Source organism: Pomacea canaliculata, linkage group LG11 (assembly GCF_003073045.1).
Source record: "Pomacea canaliculata isolate SZHN2017 linkage group LG11, ASM307304v1, whole genome shotgun sequence".
In the NCBI taxonomy this organism is placed as follows: Eukaryota; Metazoa; Mollusca; class Gastropoda; order Architaenioglossa; family Ampullariidae; genus Pomacea; species Pomacea canaliculata.
The window spans coordinates 14,065,592-14,083,721 of NC_037600.1; the positions used below are offsets into that span (position 1 = coordinate 14,065,592).

Consider the following 18,130-nt stretch of genomic DNA (forward strand, 5'->3'; position numbering starts at 1 on the left):
CTCACATCTGTATGTATGACATCACTGTAGTACATCGATAGAGCAGTGAGTAGCAGAAACAACAATGAATCGTAACAGCAGCAAGTTGCACAAGAACCGAATAAGCAGAAGCAACACTAACAGCAATGAGTGGCACAACAACAAAATAGCAGGACTATCAGTGAGCAGCAACACTACCAACAGACCACCGCCACCAACAAAATAGCAGCGACATCAGCAAGTAGCATTACCAACAGCAAAACCACCATCGACCTTAATTTCTCCCTACAGTGGATCTGACTCACAAAAAAACGGTTGCTAAAGGTTAACATAAAAATGGCCACATTTCCCACACCGCGGCCACACAGATGCTCGGTCATAAAATATGTATAGAGCACGTGCCCCATACGTAGACCTGCGTTGACCGCATCATGAGTCCACAAGATGGCGACAGTCGTCTGCGGCACGTGATGTTGGAGTGGGAGATATGCATAGATATTTGCGTGTCTGTTGTATCAGTGTGTCTGCTATGTCATGCTCCACTGCGTGAACACCGAGAGAATGTATGGAACCTTACGGAAAATAATCCCCATGCGTTTTCTCGCTGATAATGACGACTGTGTGTGTGGTTTGGTTTGTTGTTTTGTTTTTTTTTTTTTTTGTGTTGTTTTTTTTTTAAAGAGAGGTTTAATGTTTTGGGGTAAGTGTATTGTGTCTTTTCAAGTAAACACATGATTTGTTTCTTGTTTTGTTTTGTTTTGTTTTTTGGGGTGGGGGCTAACGCAGTCATGTTTTATGCACGATGCTTGCCGCGTCCCTGGCCATGCATGCTGTCGATGCATCTTCGCCTCTCTCTCTCTCCTCCCTTACCCCCTCTTCCATATGTCGAAATGACAGATTGAATATATGGAAAGCTCAGGCTGATTTATGATCGACCAACACTGTTATTTAACACGGCATCTCGTGTTTAAAAGTCACTTATCATGATGTCACTGTGTGTAGTCAGCGTTAATAACTTTTTTGTGCCCTAGTTAACCGTAGTCAGCAAAACACTGATCGAGTGCTTTGTTTTGAAATCAATTTGAGTTATTTAATCACGAATTTATTTCCTCGAATTGGCTATTCAAGACAATGAAAGCCATTTACGATCCTGGAAAGTCAATATAATTTCCATTTTCCAGGATACACTTTTAAAAAAAAAAGTGAGCTTTTAAGAGCTAGCCTTTTAATCACTCAAAAGTGCTTCAACGTTATATAAAATAATTATAATAATACTAAAATGTAATTTTTTCCAGCGATATACGGCATATCCTAGTTTGTCTGTGTCGTTATTTATAGTATCATCTTCAGCTATATGTGAAAATAACATGAGTTATTGATTGTTGTGTACGCTACACTGGATTTTAAAATTGAATGATAATTTGGATTTGATTTTGGTATATTAAAGTATGCCAGGTTACAGTATATAAGTGACATTAAACCACAGCCTGTACAACTTTCTGTCATTTTAATCCAACGAGATTAGGTTAGGTAAAGTGTCATCGAATTACCTATGCTCCGACTTTTTTCATCCACTTTTGGCCTGATTTGACATAGCAGGCTAAAAGCATTTACATCAATTTGTAGCTAGTCATCATTTGATCGGATTATGTAGCAGGGAGGAATGTCTTCTGTTGTGCACTTCTAACTTTGGTGCAATTTGTCATCAGAAGAGTGAGGATCGTGAAGCGTGTGTTCGGATCTAGCTCTGGTACACGAAATTTCTCTTTGGATGGTTGACATTTGTTTTTAGGGACTGGCTCGCTGTCGTATATAACAGTCACGTGTTGCCTTGGATCGAACAAACAGATCCATCCCACCACCCCCGACTAACCCCATAGGTCACCAATCACTTATAACGAGCTCGTCGATCACAGCGGGTGTCGTTCAGGGTGATAGAATTATCTTCCTTTGCCATGTCTTCTTGACAAATGAAAGAAGCTTCTGACTAATCACGGCTGTGGCATCGGCCATTTGATGAAACACCGGCTTACACCATGCGCTGAGGACACCACATGGGTACCGATGCAGTGAATGGCGGGCACCACAAGCAGACAACCGCATCGAAGCAGCATAACTACACTGTGAGCACAACCGTTTACTTTTTAATAGTTTAATGGTATTTCTTCTAATTTGGTGTGCTATGTTTTATTACTGTTATTTATTATTTTGTATTTAACATTTTTTTTCCTTCTTCAGACCGAGGGTTTGATTTAAAGAAAGCGCCATTTCGCGTTCATCCTATTACCCTCATTAATGAAGAACTGTCAATACTGTTGTCGATCAAAGTAAGAGAGTTTTGTTATGTAACACGTGACAAGACAGCGTAGTCGTGGTTACTGCGCGAGACTTCTGAGCAAAACGCCGCGAGTTCGGAGCCTGCTCGGAACTGTGGCTGGAAAAAAACTTTCCATCTCAAAGGCTTGGATACTTGTGAGGAAGGTAAAACGGGTAGAGTCAGAAAGATTTTTGCGAGAGATCGTTGTTTCCAAAAGGGGTAGATCGTTACTAATGGCGATTTCCTTTTTGCCCGGCACAGAATAACGATGGAAACCGGAGACCTTTCGGACTATGGCTGGCACTCTCCCCCAAACATTGTGTTGGAGTGGCTGTCCTCATCCTGATTTTCTTGCTTGTCCAGCTGCATAATTCTCCGCTCATCTTCTTCAGCTCACTTGGAGCTCTCGAGTCACGTGAGAACGACACGGGCTCTCTGACCACGCTCTTTGCCCCCAACGAGCAGCAGGTGGTTAAAGTGGAGAACATCTCCATCGACACAGCAGCGCAGAGCCGCCGGGATGATGCCACGACAGGGTTCAAGGATGCAAAAGTGCTGCTAAGGAACCTTCGAGTGGATTTCAATGTCCAGCTCAACGCCAGTCGGTCGCCGTGGGACGTGGCTGCTGGCTGGGTCAGCGCACGGGAAGTCGTTCCAGAGGATGCTCCGGAACTTGGTGGGTAGTTTGCAGCAAGTCTTCTCTCTAGTTCTTTGAGAGTTTGGAGGGAAGGGGTGGGGTGGGTGATGAAAGGAAGGTTTGTAACCTCGTCACTCCAGCACGCGAATGAATGTGAAAGTATATGTGGGTACAACTGTATGTAGGCATCAGTTTATTTGGAGAGATGGCGAAATATGTGCACCTGTATGAAGGACTTATGTTTTATATATATAATACTTTAATGTGTGCTTAAAACAAAACCTGTCGATTGTGCTCACTTCACAGCTAATTATCTTAGTCTTCGCACCCACACAGCAGTCTTAGGTTCGCATACGGCACAATCTGTCACTGTTCATACACGTCCACGGCTGTCCTTTATTACCAAAGTATCTGAGCACGCACGCACGCGCACGTGTATAATGTGTATGACGAATTGAGGGATAGGATAAGGAGGGACCTATGATCGAACTGTTAATTGTATGAGGCGGTGGTGTCAGATTTGCCCCTCAATATGTTGTCAATCCCTTGCTCCTTGGATTCTGTGTTATAAAGGATTTTTTTCGCAGGCATGTTGCACCATGTGCTTCTATGAGGGCATCCCTTACTTAGAAATGTTTATGGGAACTCCATTATCCTTCCTTCACTCTTTCATTTATTAGTTCCGTTTTCCTCATTCATTCATCCGTTCTTCGTTTCTTCAATCCTTATTCATTGTTCCCTCCATGCACTCTTTATTAGTTTGTTTATTCCTCCTCCCCTCATTCATTTGTCCTTCATTCTTTCTTTTAGACATTCCTTTCTTCGTTTCTTCTTTCTTTCGTTCATTCATTCCTCCCTCCTTCATTGATCCCTTCCCCATATATTCACTCCTTTTCTTTGCCGTGCTCATCTATGTGAACCAGCTCATTCCTTTCGTCTGTGTGGATGACAACATTGCTTTATTTCGGTATGCTCGTGTCCATAACCGATATGGGGGAGAGGAAACGAGGGGGACGACGTTTGTAAATGTGGAACAAAAAAGTCATGTTATGCCCGTTGTCTGAAGCGTTGGTGTCGATGGACACTGTACAAGCTCACTGTCGTACTCAGCGTTCGTTAGGGACGAACGATGATGGACACGGCCATGTAAAGATCTCTACTGTGTAAGGAGGTGTCTTTTGCTGTGCTGTGCAGGTGCTGTTCTCGGGGATCTGGCGACCTCACCCATCACTTCAGCCGATTTTCTAAGTGGGTTCAAAGGGAAGCAGCTTAAGCTAGCCTTCAAGCTATCAAGCACACAAACCGTTGCCTTCAAACCTAAATGGTAACAGCACCTGTGTGTAATTATCTCACGGTTCTGTTGTGTGTGTGTGCGCGCGCACGTGTCAGTTTATTGTGTGTTTTTATGTATAAAGATGATATTATTTATGCCCCAAGAGAAAGTTCATGCTCATGACGGCAAACCTAGTATCAAACGCCTTCTCGTTTTCTCGAGGTACGACAGAGATTTCATCTTGGAAGGCGTGGCCATAGCCGGCAGGGACCGTCACAACGGGGAGATAGCCGCCTTTCATCTCTCAAGGTACTTAACTACAGATTGATGATTTGTGCGTGCGAGTATGTACGTGCGATTGAGTTCGCGAGTGTACGTGTGTTAATGTATAATTATAATGTGTGTTCACGCGCTCATTTGGGTCCTTATTTAAATTTATGGACGAATCGCAAAGCTGCCTAAAGCTTGTATGCTTGTCTGGATTCTGTGAGGACCACTGTTTAAGCTGAATATGTGCTGCAGTAACGAAAGCCCAGCTGAAACAGCTTTAGTAAAACGAGTTAACGTAAATCCGTTTTTTAAAACAGCAAAACAGTTCTCAAATTCTGAAATTCATCGCGTTTATTGCTGTTTTATAAACCGTTTTTACTCGATTTTAGGCCTAAAATGGGTTAAAATTAGAAGTATGTTGCAGCCATATTACTCTATCTACCTATGTAATATGTAGAACATTGCTTCAGAGTGTTAGGCTTGAGGAGAGTGCCAGTGACTGTGGGACGCAGAGTCAGGGTCAAACAAGAACTCGCTCTAGTCGCTTCTCAGCAGCTCCTGAAAACGTTCTATCAAAAAGGTGAGTCGCCAACCGAGGGTTGCCGGGAATATTCTTGGCGAAAGAGGGCGGAAATGGGTGAAGAGGGTATTCGTGTCTCATCTTTGTTCTTCCCGGCAAAGACATGTCCCTCCTCCCCATCCCCACGAGGTTCTGCCACGCAAGCACAAACCGTCTTTTGGTTTGTCCTTTCATGGTCAGCAGTTAAAATGCTCTTCTTTCAAACAAATTTACTGTCGGCTTGTTTATCTAAATATAACGTAGTGGGTACAGTCAGCGGTTCTGATTGCGAGATTGCGAACGTTGTAGGTTGTTTTTTTTTAACGGATTCGTGACTTTTTTGTGATTTACAAGTTTTGCTAGAATTGTTATGGAGAGGTTTTGGTAGTCGGAACGACTCTGGGTTGTTCGTGCATGCGTAGAACAGGCCATTGGCAGAACATCATTATAGTGGCTTCCCTGTTCAGTGCTTTGTGTGCCCTCCAGATGATAACAGCTGTTTCTACGGCCGATGCCAGAACTGCGTTGAAGACACCGGCGTCTGCGCCATGGGCGACGTCTTGGAAGGGGCGATCATCCTCTGGCTGCCTGACACCGTTCAGTTAGACGCCATTACACACCCTTGGTATAGCCATTTCAAAGAGAAGAACTTAGCCAAGTGGGTGATTCTTTAAACCTAACCTCTCTCCTCGCATTTTCCATTTGTCTTCTCCCCTCTCCTATGTTTTTTGTCACTTCAAGTCTCTTTCACTTGCTCACTAACGCGTGCATAACACAAAGTCAGGAAAACACAACTTTGCACCAAACCGTCCAAAAATACAAGGCTTTAAAGCTACAACCGGCTTATCACCTAGCCAGCCAGTCACACGCCAGTTAACCTGACATTCCCCTGCCTCACAGATACCCCAGCAACGGCAGCTATTGCGGCATTGTACGCCAACTCTCGCCGTTTAAGGAGAAAGGTTATCTGCTCTTGGATATCGTCGACACGGCCATCTTTGACTTTCTCATCGGCAACGCGGACCGTCATCACTGCGAGATCATCAGCAATATGGAGAGAGGAATGGTGGTCATGCTTGACAACGGCAAGAGGTGGGAGTTGCTCATGACCATAGCGAAATTCAGGTGGAATCAGTGTGGATAAAAGTATTATTTTATTATTCTATTAAAAATAAGTAGAGACATTGTTTTCGGTGTATCCGATTGAAGCAATACGAAATTTACCAGATGAAAGAATTAAAAAATATATCTTCTTGCCCGTCTGCTAGATCCATGGCTGTACAGGAAAGTAACGGTGCGTCATGCATCAGGGGAGCTAAACCAACAATCGAAAAACGAGTCAGAATTATGTGAATTATGCAACATTTAATGTTTTGCAGTTTCGGCAACCCGCTTGTGGATGAGCTGGTACTTCTCGCCCCTTGTGCGAATGCTGCATGTGAGTATTCTCCCCTAGCTAAGGTTTGCGGGAGACATGCCGATCTCTCTACAGAACTATATTGGTTTGCCTAGGAAAGCAATTTTTTTTTTAATGTAAACTGTATTTTACATTTTCATAGCCAATCATGATCAGTTTTTTTTCTTTATCCTTTTCTCCTGGCAATAACAACAGCTTTTTGCATTTAATTCCATTGAGTTTCATACACCATGCAGTGTCGCCTAGGGAATGAGTGGCACAGTTTGTAAAGGCAAGATGAAACACTCGTTATAGTAGAAATGCAATATAACCAGTATCACGCAAGAAGAGAATATCTTAGAAAGAACACTTTAAAAAAATTACAGCGAAAACCTTTCCAAAATGTGAGTAAAAATACAGCAGTGGTAGATGATATACAATTACCATATTACAAGCAATACTGGGAATTCAGATACGCAGTTACATTATTACAAGTGACATTAATGATTCTGATATGCAATAATTCTATTGCAAATAACATTGAGAATTCAAAAATACAATTTTACTGGTGCAAGTAACGTAGGGAATTCAGACACAACGTTTTCTGGAGCAAGGTTGAAATAAATCCTCTTTCATTATTATTCCGAAGGAAAACGGATAAGAAGATGATAAACTGCACCACACTCGAGAATATTCCTCTTTTGTTTGGAGCATGTACTGCTTGCTGCAGGTTACGTCACTCGACCTGGCAACGTATACGCTCTCTTCGACACAACGTCCTTAGCTACATCTTGGGGGAGGTGCTGAAGTCGGACCCTGTGCAGCCGGTGTTGTCACGTGATCACCTGCTGGCCCTCGACCGGCGCCTCGCGAAAGTTTGGGTAGAAATCGAGAAGTGCATTGCCATTCATGGGGTGGAAGCAGTACTTGTACAAAATGAGTAGATATGAGGTTTGAATCAAGACAGTTCCCGTCCTTATGGATGTCTTGCTGTTAAAAAGAAGGTGTGTCTTCCATGAAACAGCGTCAACTTTTTTCATTGTGTTGTCTTTTTTGCAGTCTGTGTTTGTGTATGAGGTGGATGGGTGGGTGGGTGTGCACATATACAGGGTGAGCCTATGTTATTTCTAGACGGCTGATCTTGTTAAAGGCTAAACACAGAGCATGGCAAAAATCGCTGAAAAGAAGTATTACAAAAACATATTCGGTATTGTTTTTGCAAAGAAGGAATGAAGAATTTTATATTAATATTTCTTCACATTTAATATGTCAACAAAGACAGGATATGACGTACCATATGCATGATTCAAGATGCGTCGTCTGCTTGTGTTGGTTTCAGTTAAGTAAACAATAAAGTCTTTAAAAAAAAAAACTGAGATAGAATGTATAATTCAACTGTTTTAAAATTTCAAGAACAGAAGTTTAAAATGCACGTGCTATGCTGTTTTCTGTTCACATTTGCATTTCATGGCGTATTATTTGTTCTGGATCCGTCCTGATGCTCACATTTATTTTGCATTTTTTTTCAAAATTCGCTTGATAAAATATCGCATTTATGTTTGCATTCAGCAAGTACAACTACTGAACTACACTTAATTTTTTTTTGCAAACAAATAATACTTTTAAAGTTTCATATGCATTAAACCCATATATGTCATGCGTTGTACACAGTCACCCTTCATAACAAAAACTAAAACACCTACTGTCAAATGGATGTTAATTTTTCATATGCTTTATCGCGGATCGCCCCCGGCGAATGCAGGCTGGCAGCCACTCGCTTATCCAGAGGCGGGATACCACGTACGTAGCGAACCTTTGATGAACGTAGACCACAACAAAGATGAAATTAAAGGTACAAATTAAAAGTTTTATCAAATTTAGGTGAAAATGAAGAAAGAAAAATTATTGGAAAATACACATACACCCGAGAAAAAAAAAATACAACCCCACGCCCAAGAAATGATGAGATATTAGTAAGGGAGATAACAATTTTTAAAAAAAGCAAAAACTGCGGCACAGTACTGTGAGAGTTCTTGTCCCTGAGGCCGTCAGGCGTCGTCTGCTGTAAGACTATTACCGGTGCGTCCCAAGCGCTGAAAGGCAGGCACAGAAAAATGTCTGACACGCGACATGCTCATTAGTTATTTTACTATTAATTGGACATCCTTATTATGTTGACCTACATGGCTGTTAATTTTACCTGTGCTCATTGGGTTGGCTTTCATTTCTGTCCCTTCATTCATCAAGTAAAAATAAAATGCTGTTTACCATTTTCTCTCGTACCGAGTTTACAACCGGTTCAATACTGATAAAAATTATTAATTACCAATCCTCGTACAAAATTTAATATCCTTTAAATATTCATTAAAGCCTGGAAGTTTACGATGCATCCAAATAAACAACAACACACAAAGTATGGCAGTAAAAATTATCAGTAAAACACGGAGTTAGCTATATGTCAAGCACAAATTCTCCACCGCTTATCTTACATCTTGAAATTAAATAACACAACGAAGGCATTCAGTATCCATTGCCTCCACTTACAGAATCAGAAGTTTTTAGTATAAAGGAGCAATGATTGCCATAACAATGAACACGAAGGGTATTGCATAGAGCTTCTAACACAGGCAAACTTTTTATTTTAAAAAAAAACTAAAAGGAATTACTTACCATTGAACTTTGTCGATTGAAGTTAGTTTTGATTTGTTCAGTCGTCATTGAAGGTCGATTAATTGATTGGACATGCTCTGGATATTGCAAAATAACAAAAAACATTTTTTTCTTCAGAATAAAGGTCGCTGCTCGCATTCGACATTCTGCTTCATCAAGTGCGCGAGCTCTTGACAAGGATGTACTCATAGCTCAAAATATCACCTTTGTCATGGAATATCTCCTTTCTACTGTTATTTTGTGTAACTTATATATGTATATAGATATGTAAAGTTATTTTATTACTTAAATTCTACTGTGTTACTGATGTACCGTCACTCAAAAGGTGTTAAATCACTATTCTCCACCACCACTACTACAACAACAACTAATCATAGTAGTAGCTGTTCTTATACAGCTCTGTTACTGAAAAGAAATCTCAGCGTATATAGAATACACGCAGAAAACTACCGTTCAGACCAAAACAAACCAAAATACAAACAAATACAGATTACAACATATAAATGACCACAGCAGGTACGCTGAAAGGAAACCGTGTGCACAAGGTGTATACAACCTTAATATCAACATGAACATGCATATGTCAAGTCTTTTGACTAAAAGTGAGGTGGAAAGGATTCCTTTTATAATTTAAAGAAGAAAGTGTCTTGAGTCTCGAACTGTTTTAATTTCTGAGTTCACTTGACATTCGGGTTCTAATTTCCATGGACAAAATGTCCCTAAATATTATATAAATCATCATCGTCGTCATTATCAGCCTCATTATCATCATCGTCGTCGTCGTATAAATGGCTCTAAAGACATTTTAGCAATGGAAAATTCGAATGCGAATGCTTAAAGAACTCTGACAGTGACAACAAATGCAGGCGTTTTGCCAGATATTCCTTTCTTCAAATATTTACACATTTTATTTCTGAAATCGTAGCACATTTCTCTTCGTAAATCACAACAAATTCGTGTCCTAAATTACAATAATTTGATCTTTTAAATTTCAGCACGTTTTATTTTTTCATTACATTTGTATTTTTTAAGTAGAGTACATTTCCTAATTGTATAACGGTAATATGTTCAGAACTTTTTAAATGTAGCACACACTCACAGTCTTATTGATATCCTAGCACTTTTTGTTTAGTGGTCGCAAACGGTTGCAGTTCAGGGAGGTGTACACACAAGTATAGATCTTCCTGTATTTCCGCTAATTAGTTTAGCAATAATCAATTCTGTGACGATAAAGCTTAGCGCCTGTCAGGCATCATACCCGCATTGCATGCTGCACCACTCCTTGCATTATTGTACTTTTGGCCTGTGCAAATTTGCAAATAAAAGCTTTTGTACCTGTCCAGGTTTGGGTTCAGACGTTGGTCAAGGTGGCTTGTGTTATTTTATTTTGTATTGTATTGATGTGTCTGAGTCATGTACAGAATACAACATTTCTAATATCTAGAAAATACATTTTGTGAGTGTGTGTGTGAGAGAGATAGAGAGAGAGATAACGCTCGCATTATTTATTTATCTATTTCTGTCTCTTTCTTTCAAATAATTCTTTGGTGAAATTTTTTAATTAGACTTATCGACTTCATAATGTAAAGCCATCAAACGTGCTCTCGCATAAAAACATGCTAGCGCGCACAAAAATACACACACATACGCACGCACTCCCCCACTCAGACCTCTCTCAGTATATTGTTCCATTAAATTCACAGAAGTCGTTATCAAAGGCCATCATCGACTAGCACATTGTCCAAGCCAGTTGTCTGCACGCATGTGTCCAGCTCCTGCAACACTTTCTTCAGCCGTCTGTCCAGTGCCAGGAAATGGCTGTCTATCAACACCGGGTGGATGGGGTCGGACCTCAACACCTCCTTCAAGACCCGACTGAGAACACCGTCCCGCAACAGCTGCAGGCTGTTCCACGTGGACGTCCTTAACCTGCAAAGAATTATTAAATCATGCATGATGTCAACAACTCTGCTCCACATTACTAATGCTTTTGGATCGCTTGCGCTCCAGCCTTGCCCCTCATCCCGACACCCCCAACTCCAACACTCGATTCTTTCCCCTTTCAAGGAGTACGATTGCGCATTAACGAAAAACTTCGTTCAAGCAGGCCTGAGTCATGTTTGCTTATCTCCTGTTTCATGTTTTGTAATACTACGGTTAGCAACAGGTGTGCCATCGACAATTGTAATAACTCACATCACTTTGTTTTACACCATAAAATAACGCTCGTTATAGGTTCTTATCATCTATATTATCTTATTATTAACTGACAGCCATATAAGCATGTATTTTCGAAGCTGACACGCCAGCTTCCGGAGATAAGACTAAGTATTGGCCACCTTCAGCAATATATATGTAGATATTCACTGACCAAGTCGTCTTAATAAACCTCATGGGGTCTAAGTTATAAAGCGAGGGTAAGTAGTTGCCCTGGGGCAAAATGGGGAGCTCAAAGATAAGCATGTTGTTTCTAGAGTTATAAAGCAGAAGTTGTTTTACCTCTGGAGCCGTAGTTATAAAGGGATGCCTTAAGGTCAAGAAACATTGTGTCCACGGGATTTCAACATTGCTTTAGAACTTCGGAAACAAGATGCTTTTCATTGAGTTCCCCATCTTGCCCTTGGGAAACGGCTTACTCTCGCTTCATAACTGCGATCCCAGATGCATTCATCTTAATGAAGACATTCGCCTCAATGTACTCATTGAGGACGTGATGTCTCGTCAAAAAAGTTCTTCAGCTGTGTCTTTGTCGTTGTTAAAGAAAAAGGCAAGTCATATAGCAAAGTGGGATTAATTTGTTATTTCACTTGCCATTCCCTTTAACTGTGCAAGCGGTACAACCACAGTCTCTGCCAGTAATAAAATTATTTATTTTTTCATTCCTTGGGTCAAGTTTGCAACGTTTTTATGCCCTTTCTAGTAATGGTTTGTTTGTTTTTTGTGTCTGGGTTTTATAATAAACATATTTTTCTTTAAGGAGAGAAGCTTGATGCATAGACACTTACATGCAGCAGTCTTGCAACGGAGCAAGAATGGCGACATCATCATAATAAGGATTTCCAAAGCTGAAACACACAACCAGTCTTATTTCTCTCTATGTAAAGTTACTCAAAGCAAGGGCTAAGGGACGCTTTGAAATATTAAGGTGCCCTCAACCTAATGTAGCTATGACAACAATAATGGCTATGGTCTGAGAGATGGTGGCATGGTAACAGTGATCATACACACATGCACTCAGACAGATTCTGTGCGATGTCTAACAAGTCTTCCAATGAGCGACTTGTCCAGTATCACATTCACCATACATACATACATGTTGTTGTCCTTCTTTTAGAAGAAGTGCGATTGTGCAATTCATGTTTCCTGTGGCTTCTCAGGTGACTCCGCAGGTGTCTGGCACAGGTGGGGACCTGGAGCGCCGTTGTGATGACTACTGGAGTATTCGTTGACGTCGCTCTCGTGCAGCACAAGTCTCTGCCGCCGGTTGACCGCAAAGGTTATGGCGGGGGATGTAGATCATCATACACCATTTTCTTCAACTGGCTGTAGATTCCAGCTCTTTTGTCTTCGTGTTCCACCACTGGAGGTTATCCTTGAAGATGACCTTGTAGTTTTTGCGTGGGCGACCATGCTTCCTCTTGCTATCCTCTAGCTCGCCCAAACAGCAGTTGGCCGGGTGCGATGACCTTCCCTCCTGATGACATGACCCGTCCGTTTGGTTTTTAGGAGTCTGGATGGATGCTGGTACAGTCTACTCTTTCCAGGACTTCTAGGTTCGTAGCTTTGTCCTGCAATCGAATGCCAAGGATGGTGCGAAAGACTTGCACGTGGAGGTTGTCTAGTTGTTTAAGATGATTGCAATACAGAGTCCAGGTCTCACAGTCGTAGAGGAAAGAAGTAAGGACAACGATTTTGTACACTTTCAGTTCTGTGGAACGTTTTGGGTTGTACTGATTGAACATCTTGCTATTAGTCTCACTAAAGGCTGACCGGCCTTGCTGACCCTGATGATCCTTATCCAGTGATGCAGCACTCTAGATGATGCTTTTCAAATACTTAAAGCTGTCGGCATCTTTTTCAGCAATGTGCCATCGATGTTGATGCTGGCGAGTAAGGGGCACAGCAGCAGTGTCGGGAGTAGGGTGGTAAACACTATGGTCGTTACAAGGCTGATGGTAAGTCCGAACGCTCTGGATGCCTCAGATAATCTGTCGAGCATCAGCTGAAGGTCTTTGCTCTCTTGGGTCAGGTGAACACAGTCGTCAGCAAAATGGGCGTCCTGTATGAGATTGTGGAGGCATTTAGACTGTGCCTCGAGGCGTCTGAGGTGGAATAAAGAGCCGTCCAGACTAACCTGTAGGTAGACACCCCCATGAACTTTCTGGACGGCGTGTGACAGCATGCAAGTGAATACACACATACATGCATATATACTACATACATACTACATACACACACATTCATTACTCATTTTCTCGTACAAACCAACCAGTCTGATACTAGCAGTGATGATGACGTGAGTGAGGGAGTGGTAGTGGCATTGGTTACTGTGGTAGTGGTGGTGGCGTTTGTTGTCATTATTGTGGTAGAGAGTTGGTGATGTGGCGAACCTTTTGCCGTTGTCCAGCATAACCAGCATTCCCGCATCGGTGTCGTTGGTGAACTCAAAATGATGACGGTCGTTGTTTCCGATGAGGAAATCGAAGACGGCCGTGTCCATGATGTCCAGCAGCAAGAATCGATGACGTCTGTACACGTCTAGTCGGCGGATTACGTCACAGTAGGTCTTGTGCGAACTGTTTTCAGATTCCTCGTATCTATGAAGGTGGAAAAAAACCCAATCTATGTATAATTTGATGTGAATTAGCGGCAGGCAGTCTAAACACTGTTGTCAGATATTTCAGCACCTGACTTCAACACTGTATGATGTACACAGACTTTCCAGCGTCCCCCACCGTCAATACGTGTGACGTATTCGGACATTCCGACACCTTTCACGTACCCAGATACTCCAGCATCTACTGCCATCAACACGTGTGATGTACTCAGACATTCCCTCCAATCCTAGCGTTAACTACAATATTTGGTCACTTACTTTTTCAAGATAGCCGTCTTGAAGCCTTCCATCCAAGGATGCTGTACCTTGCTGAGGACTACCTCTGGTGGGAGCCACAGAATGATCGCTCCTTCCACCAGACCGTCGCGTGTACAAACTCCAGATTGTGCGCTGCAGTGTTGACACGCACCGTAAAAACAATCTCTGTCCTCTAAGATGAAAATGAAACAAAACAAAAAAAAACCGAATCGCTTATATTCAATCTATAATAATTATTATAATTATCATAATTATTATTATAAAAATCACAAAATTTGTAAAGCTCCTACGGAGTATGCTCTTAGTACCTCAGAACAAGAACGAGACATGGACAGCATCCAAGGCACAGGAAAACAAACACATAACATATGAACTATGAAAGAATAAACAACAGTACTTACGAAGAATAGAATAAAATACAGAAAGCGCAAACAGCAACCAAAAAACAAGAACTGAGAGTAACATAATTTTGCAAAAGAAAGACGAGTAGGGAAGGGTGTGGAAAAGGACTAGCTTACAGTCAAACGCTTTGGTATTTTCCCAAATGCAGCATGGTCAGAAAATATTTCTCTACACACATGAGTTTTCGCTAAAGCTTTCCTGTCCATCAGCGAATACTTTTTGACAAATTAACAATGCCCTTCTTTTTCATCTCTCTTCTGTTGTGCTTACAAAAACGTCTTTCCCTTTAGAGATTTTGATAAAGTATTTTGTCTGTGGTTTGAAAAAATTCAAAAAAGGTATTTGAAGAGGAAAACAGTTGAAATTCTTTCATGAAGTAAAAAAAAAATAGTTAACGTAATCAACATTGGTTCATCCTATTATTAGTATTATTTGCTTTTACGTTGTCCTGTAGTCGAACTCTGCTTTTCTACCATCATAGTTCCAAAATATAAAAATTGACCTGTTGATAAGTTCGCCCCTCCATTCATCGACAGTGCATTATCATCTCTGTGTGCTGTGTCAACACCTCTACACGGCACCTGCTTACATTTAATATGAACTACCTTATTCAGACTTTGATAAAAGTCATTTATAATGTGGGCGTAGAAGCATGCTGTTGTCATTGTGGAATAAGTCATTGCCAAAAGATAAAAGATCCCATCAATCACACTGCAAGCATGTGCTAAAATAAACAAACCACTTCTATCATTAATTACAGGCCAAAAAAAACAAAAAACTATAACACTCAAACCAGCTTGTTCTCAAATGTCAGTGAATAAAAAAAAATGTTTTTGGTTTATGTGTTAAAATGTAGCGTTTGCTGGTCATGAACTAAACAAATAAGTAATTATGGAAAATTTGTGAAAATCCAGAAAGATTCAGGAATCTGTGTGGGTGTAGGACGTTTTTATGGAAATTACTGTGTTTTCCGCTGTTTTCAGTCAAAACATTCAGTGACATACACCGGTGTACTTTTCTTGCACTTAAGTAATAAGAGTTAATTAAAACTTAAATTTATTATTAACAGATATTAGTTATACAATTTTGACTTTAATGGATCCTAATTTTCCATTTTTCTTCGGAAGTGATGAAGACATCACGAACTTGTATTACTGGACACCTGGCAGACGACTGTTTCCAGTTAACTACTAAAACGAGGCATGAGACTACAAAGCTTCCGGTTTATTCACATTTCAGCCTCACATTACAATTTATCAGTATATAAAAGTGACTGACTTACAAGGATAACAGCTATCACGCTGAATGAGAAACATCCAGAATCAGTGATTGACAATCAGCATCAGTCCACACAAACTATGGCGGAAACTTGTCTCGATCTTTTGACGTCGACAGCGACGTCATCCGCAGACATCGTTTACGTTATTTTGTAATGACGTATTATCTTGCTGTTTCTTAGAGTTCGCGCGAGAATGTCTTCACACAGGAAGTTGTCATTCTGTCTGGGTCACTATGGTAACCATGACATTCATGTGGAGCGACTACAGGAGCGAGCTGGGCAAGAGTGTTACTGGTGTAAAGTTGTTTTAGGGTTTTACAGAGAGACAGACAAACAGAGACATACATACAGAGACAGACATTATACATACAGGGACAGACATACAGAGACATACAGAGACAGAGAGAAAAATAGAATAAAATGCAGACATTCTATCTGAAGTACATGTATGCACGCATCTCTCTCACACACACACACACACACGACTCAAGCACATAAGAAAAAAAAAAAACCGCGCTCAGTATCTCACAGACCTTTTATATAGAAAGTCTTCTTCAGTCCCGCAGTCGCCACCGGCATCACCTCTGTACGAAGATTGATTTTACGACCAACAACTAACGGAACCCTCCGGAGATTTAAAATCCTGAGGAAATGAAATAAAAATTAGTTACAATTTGTCACTTTGTTTGGTTAACGAACTTTTCTCGCACATGTCCGTGGTTTGGTGAAGAGAAGGAGAACATCATTTCCTTTTGTTAACGTGACGAAGATTTGGAAAAAAAAAATAAGAATGTGAAAGAACCCAGGTGATAACAACTCACCTTGACAGGTGAAAAGATGCAACTTCTGCATTGTGCCTGTCCCTACCCAGTACACCATCAAGAGCTAAAAATGTGCTCCTTTCGTAACTGCAATCATGTTAAATTCGTGGGAAAATGTTACTTGAATGAAGTGACGAATAAATGAGTTAATGACATATCTTAACAGTCTGTCTCGATGAACTGCTCAGCACTCTTAGTTTTCATAATTGGAGTGATTTTAAAAGCAAAAAAACTACTAAATCGTTTCGTATGCATAATGTATCAACATTAATATAATTAACAAGCACTACTCACAATATACAATATGATGCGTGCACAATGATAAACATAGTTTATAGTCTTTTGTTCTTTCTCTCTCTCGCACACACACACACACACTTTTGTGAATTTGCACGCATATTATATTCTTTCTTTCAGCACACGACAACTGAAATGTTCAAGCCGCTTACAACATTGGCTTGAAGACCACCATCTGCTGATGCTGTAACTCTAAGGTCAGCTTCAAGCTGAGTGCCTAGAGTGCTAGCGCTCGCCTGCGTGACCTTTGCCCTGGCCAAGGCGCCCAGAATGGCCCCTACGGGTCACAAACAGACAAAGCGTATATCTCGTGCTTCTTGAACAAGACAGCTCAGAACCAGAACCACAACCACGACAAGGTTGAAAAAGGGAAGAAGAATGATAATAAGAAGAAAAAATGGAATAATTTACCGAGGCGCGGCGCAAAGTCGGGGATGATCTCCCGCGCAGTGACCCAGGCGGAGGCGATCTGCCAGGGAGAGAGAGGTCCGGTGAGCGAACGGTTCAAATCCACCCGGTGCTTCTGCACCAGCCGCTCGACCTTTAGGTCAAGGACAAGGTCGGTTGCTATGGTGTCCACTGTGCGGTCTTTTGCCGACGGTGCACTCTGATCTGGACGTAGCACGATGTCCGACACGCTGATGAGAAACACTATCGCCGCCACGACGATAACCGGAAGTCGCAGTCTTTGCTTCAAGAGTCTGGGAAGGTAGGCTCGTGTCCGTGAACACCTATGCTTTAAAGACTCTGGTGTGTTAGGCAAAAGACGGATGGAGGGATGAACAGACGGCCCAACCTGAAGAAGGAACGAAAAAAAAAAAAAAAACAACAACACTGGAAGAGGATGCTTATAAGAAAAACCGAATGATTTCTTTGTAAAAACAAATGAAGCCCAAGGTGACACCCATGGTGTATGATCACATTCATCTCTTAAATCGCTCAAATACATCCACATAAAGAAACTCCCACCCAAAAAAATTACAGCACAAAAAACCTATTACAAATATTTTTGTTTGTTTGTTTGTTTGTTACAAATGACATCCATTATTTGAAAACAAAAACTCACTGTTGCGACAAGTTCATGGTTCGGTTTCATTTGTTCCCCTTGATTGCGACTGTCTGATTCCTCATCCAT

The 18,130-nt window shown here is 41.2% G+C and overlaps 2 protein-coding genes across 2 annotated transcripts; one reads left to right on the plus strand and one right to left on the minus strand.

Annotated features, from left to right (window-relative positions):
* Positions 1 to 1,190: 1,190 nt before the first annotated feature.
* Positions 1,191 to 7,940, plus strand: LOC112575224 (glycosaminoglycan xylosylkinase-like). The gene is made up of 9 exons (XM_025256915.1): positions 1,191 to 2,102; positions 2,558 to 2,972; positions 4,128 to 4,257; positions 4,429 to 4,515; positions 4,947 to 5,056; positions 5,522 to 5,693; positions 5,936 to 6,127; positions 6,415 to 6,473; positions 7,162 to 7,940. Exons 1-9 carry the CDS (start codon positions 2,034 to 2,036, stop codon positions 7,236 to 7,238), a joined length of 1,311 nt encoding a protein of 436 aa, XP_025112700.1. The 5' UTR covers positions 1,191 to 2,033; the 3' UTR covers positions 7,239 to 7,940.
* A 1,961-nt stretch (positions 7,941 to 9,901) lies between these two features.
* LOC112575784 (glycosaminoglycan xylosylkinase-like) lies at positions 9,902 to 18,130 on the minus strand. Its single transcript, XM_025257807.1, is given in 10 exon segments — positions 9,902 to 11,030; positions 12,107 to 12,166; positions 13,712 to 13,918; positions 14,197 to 14,368; positions 16,411 to 16,520; positions 16,699 to 16,785; positions 17,148 to 17,194; positions 17,196 to 17,272; positions 17,407 to 17,791; positions 18,062 to 18,130. Coding segments are annotated over 10 exon segments (1,431 nt in total). The 3' UTR covers positions 9,902 to 10,813.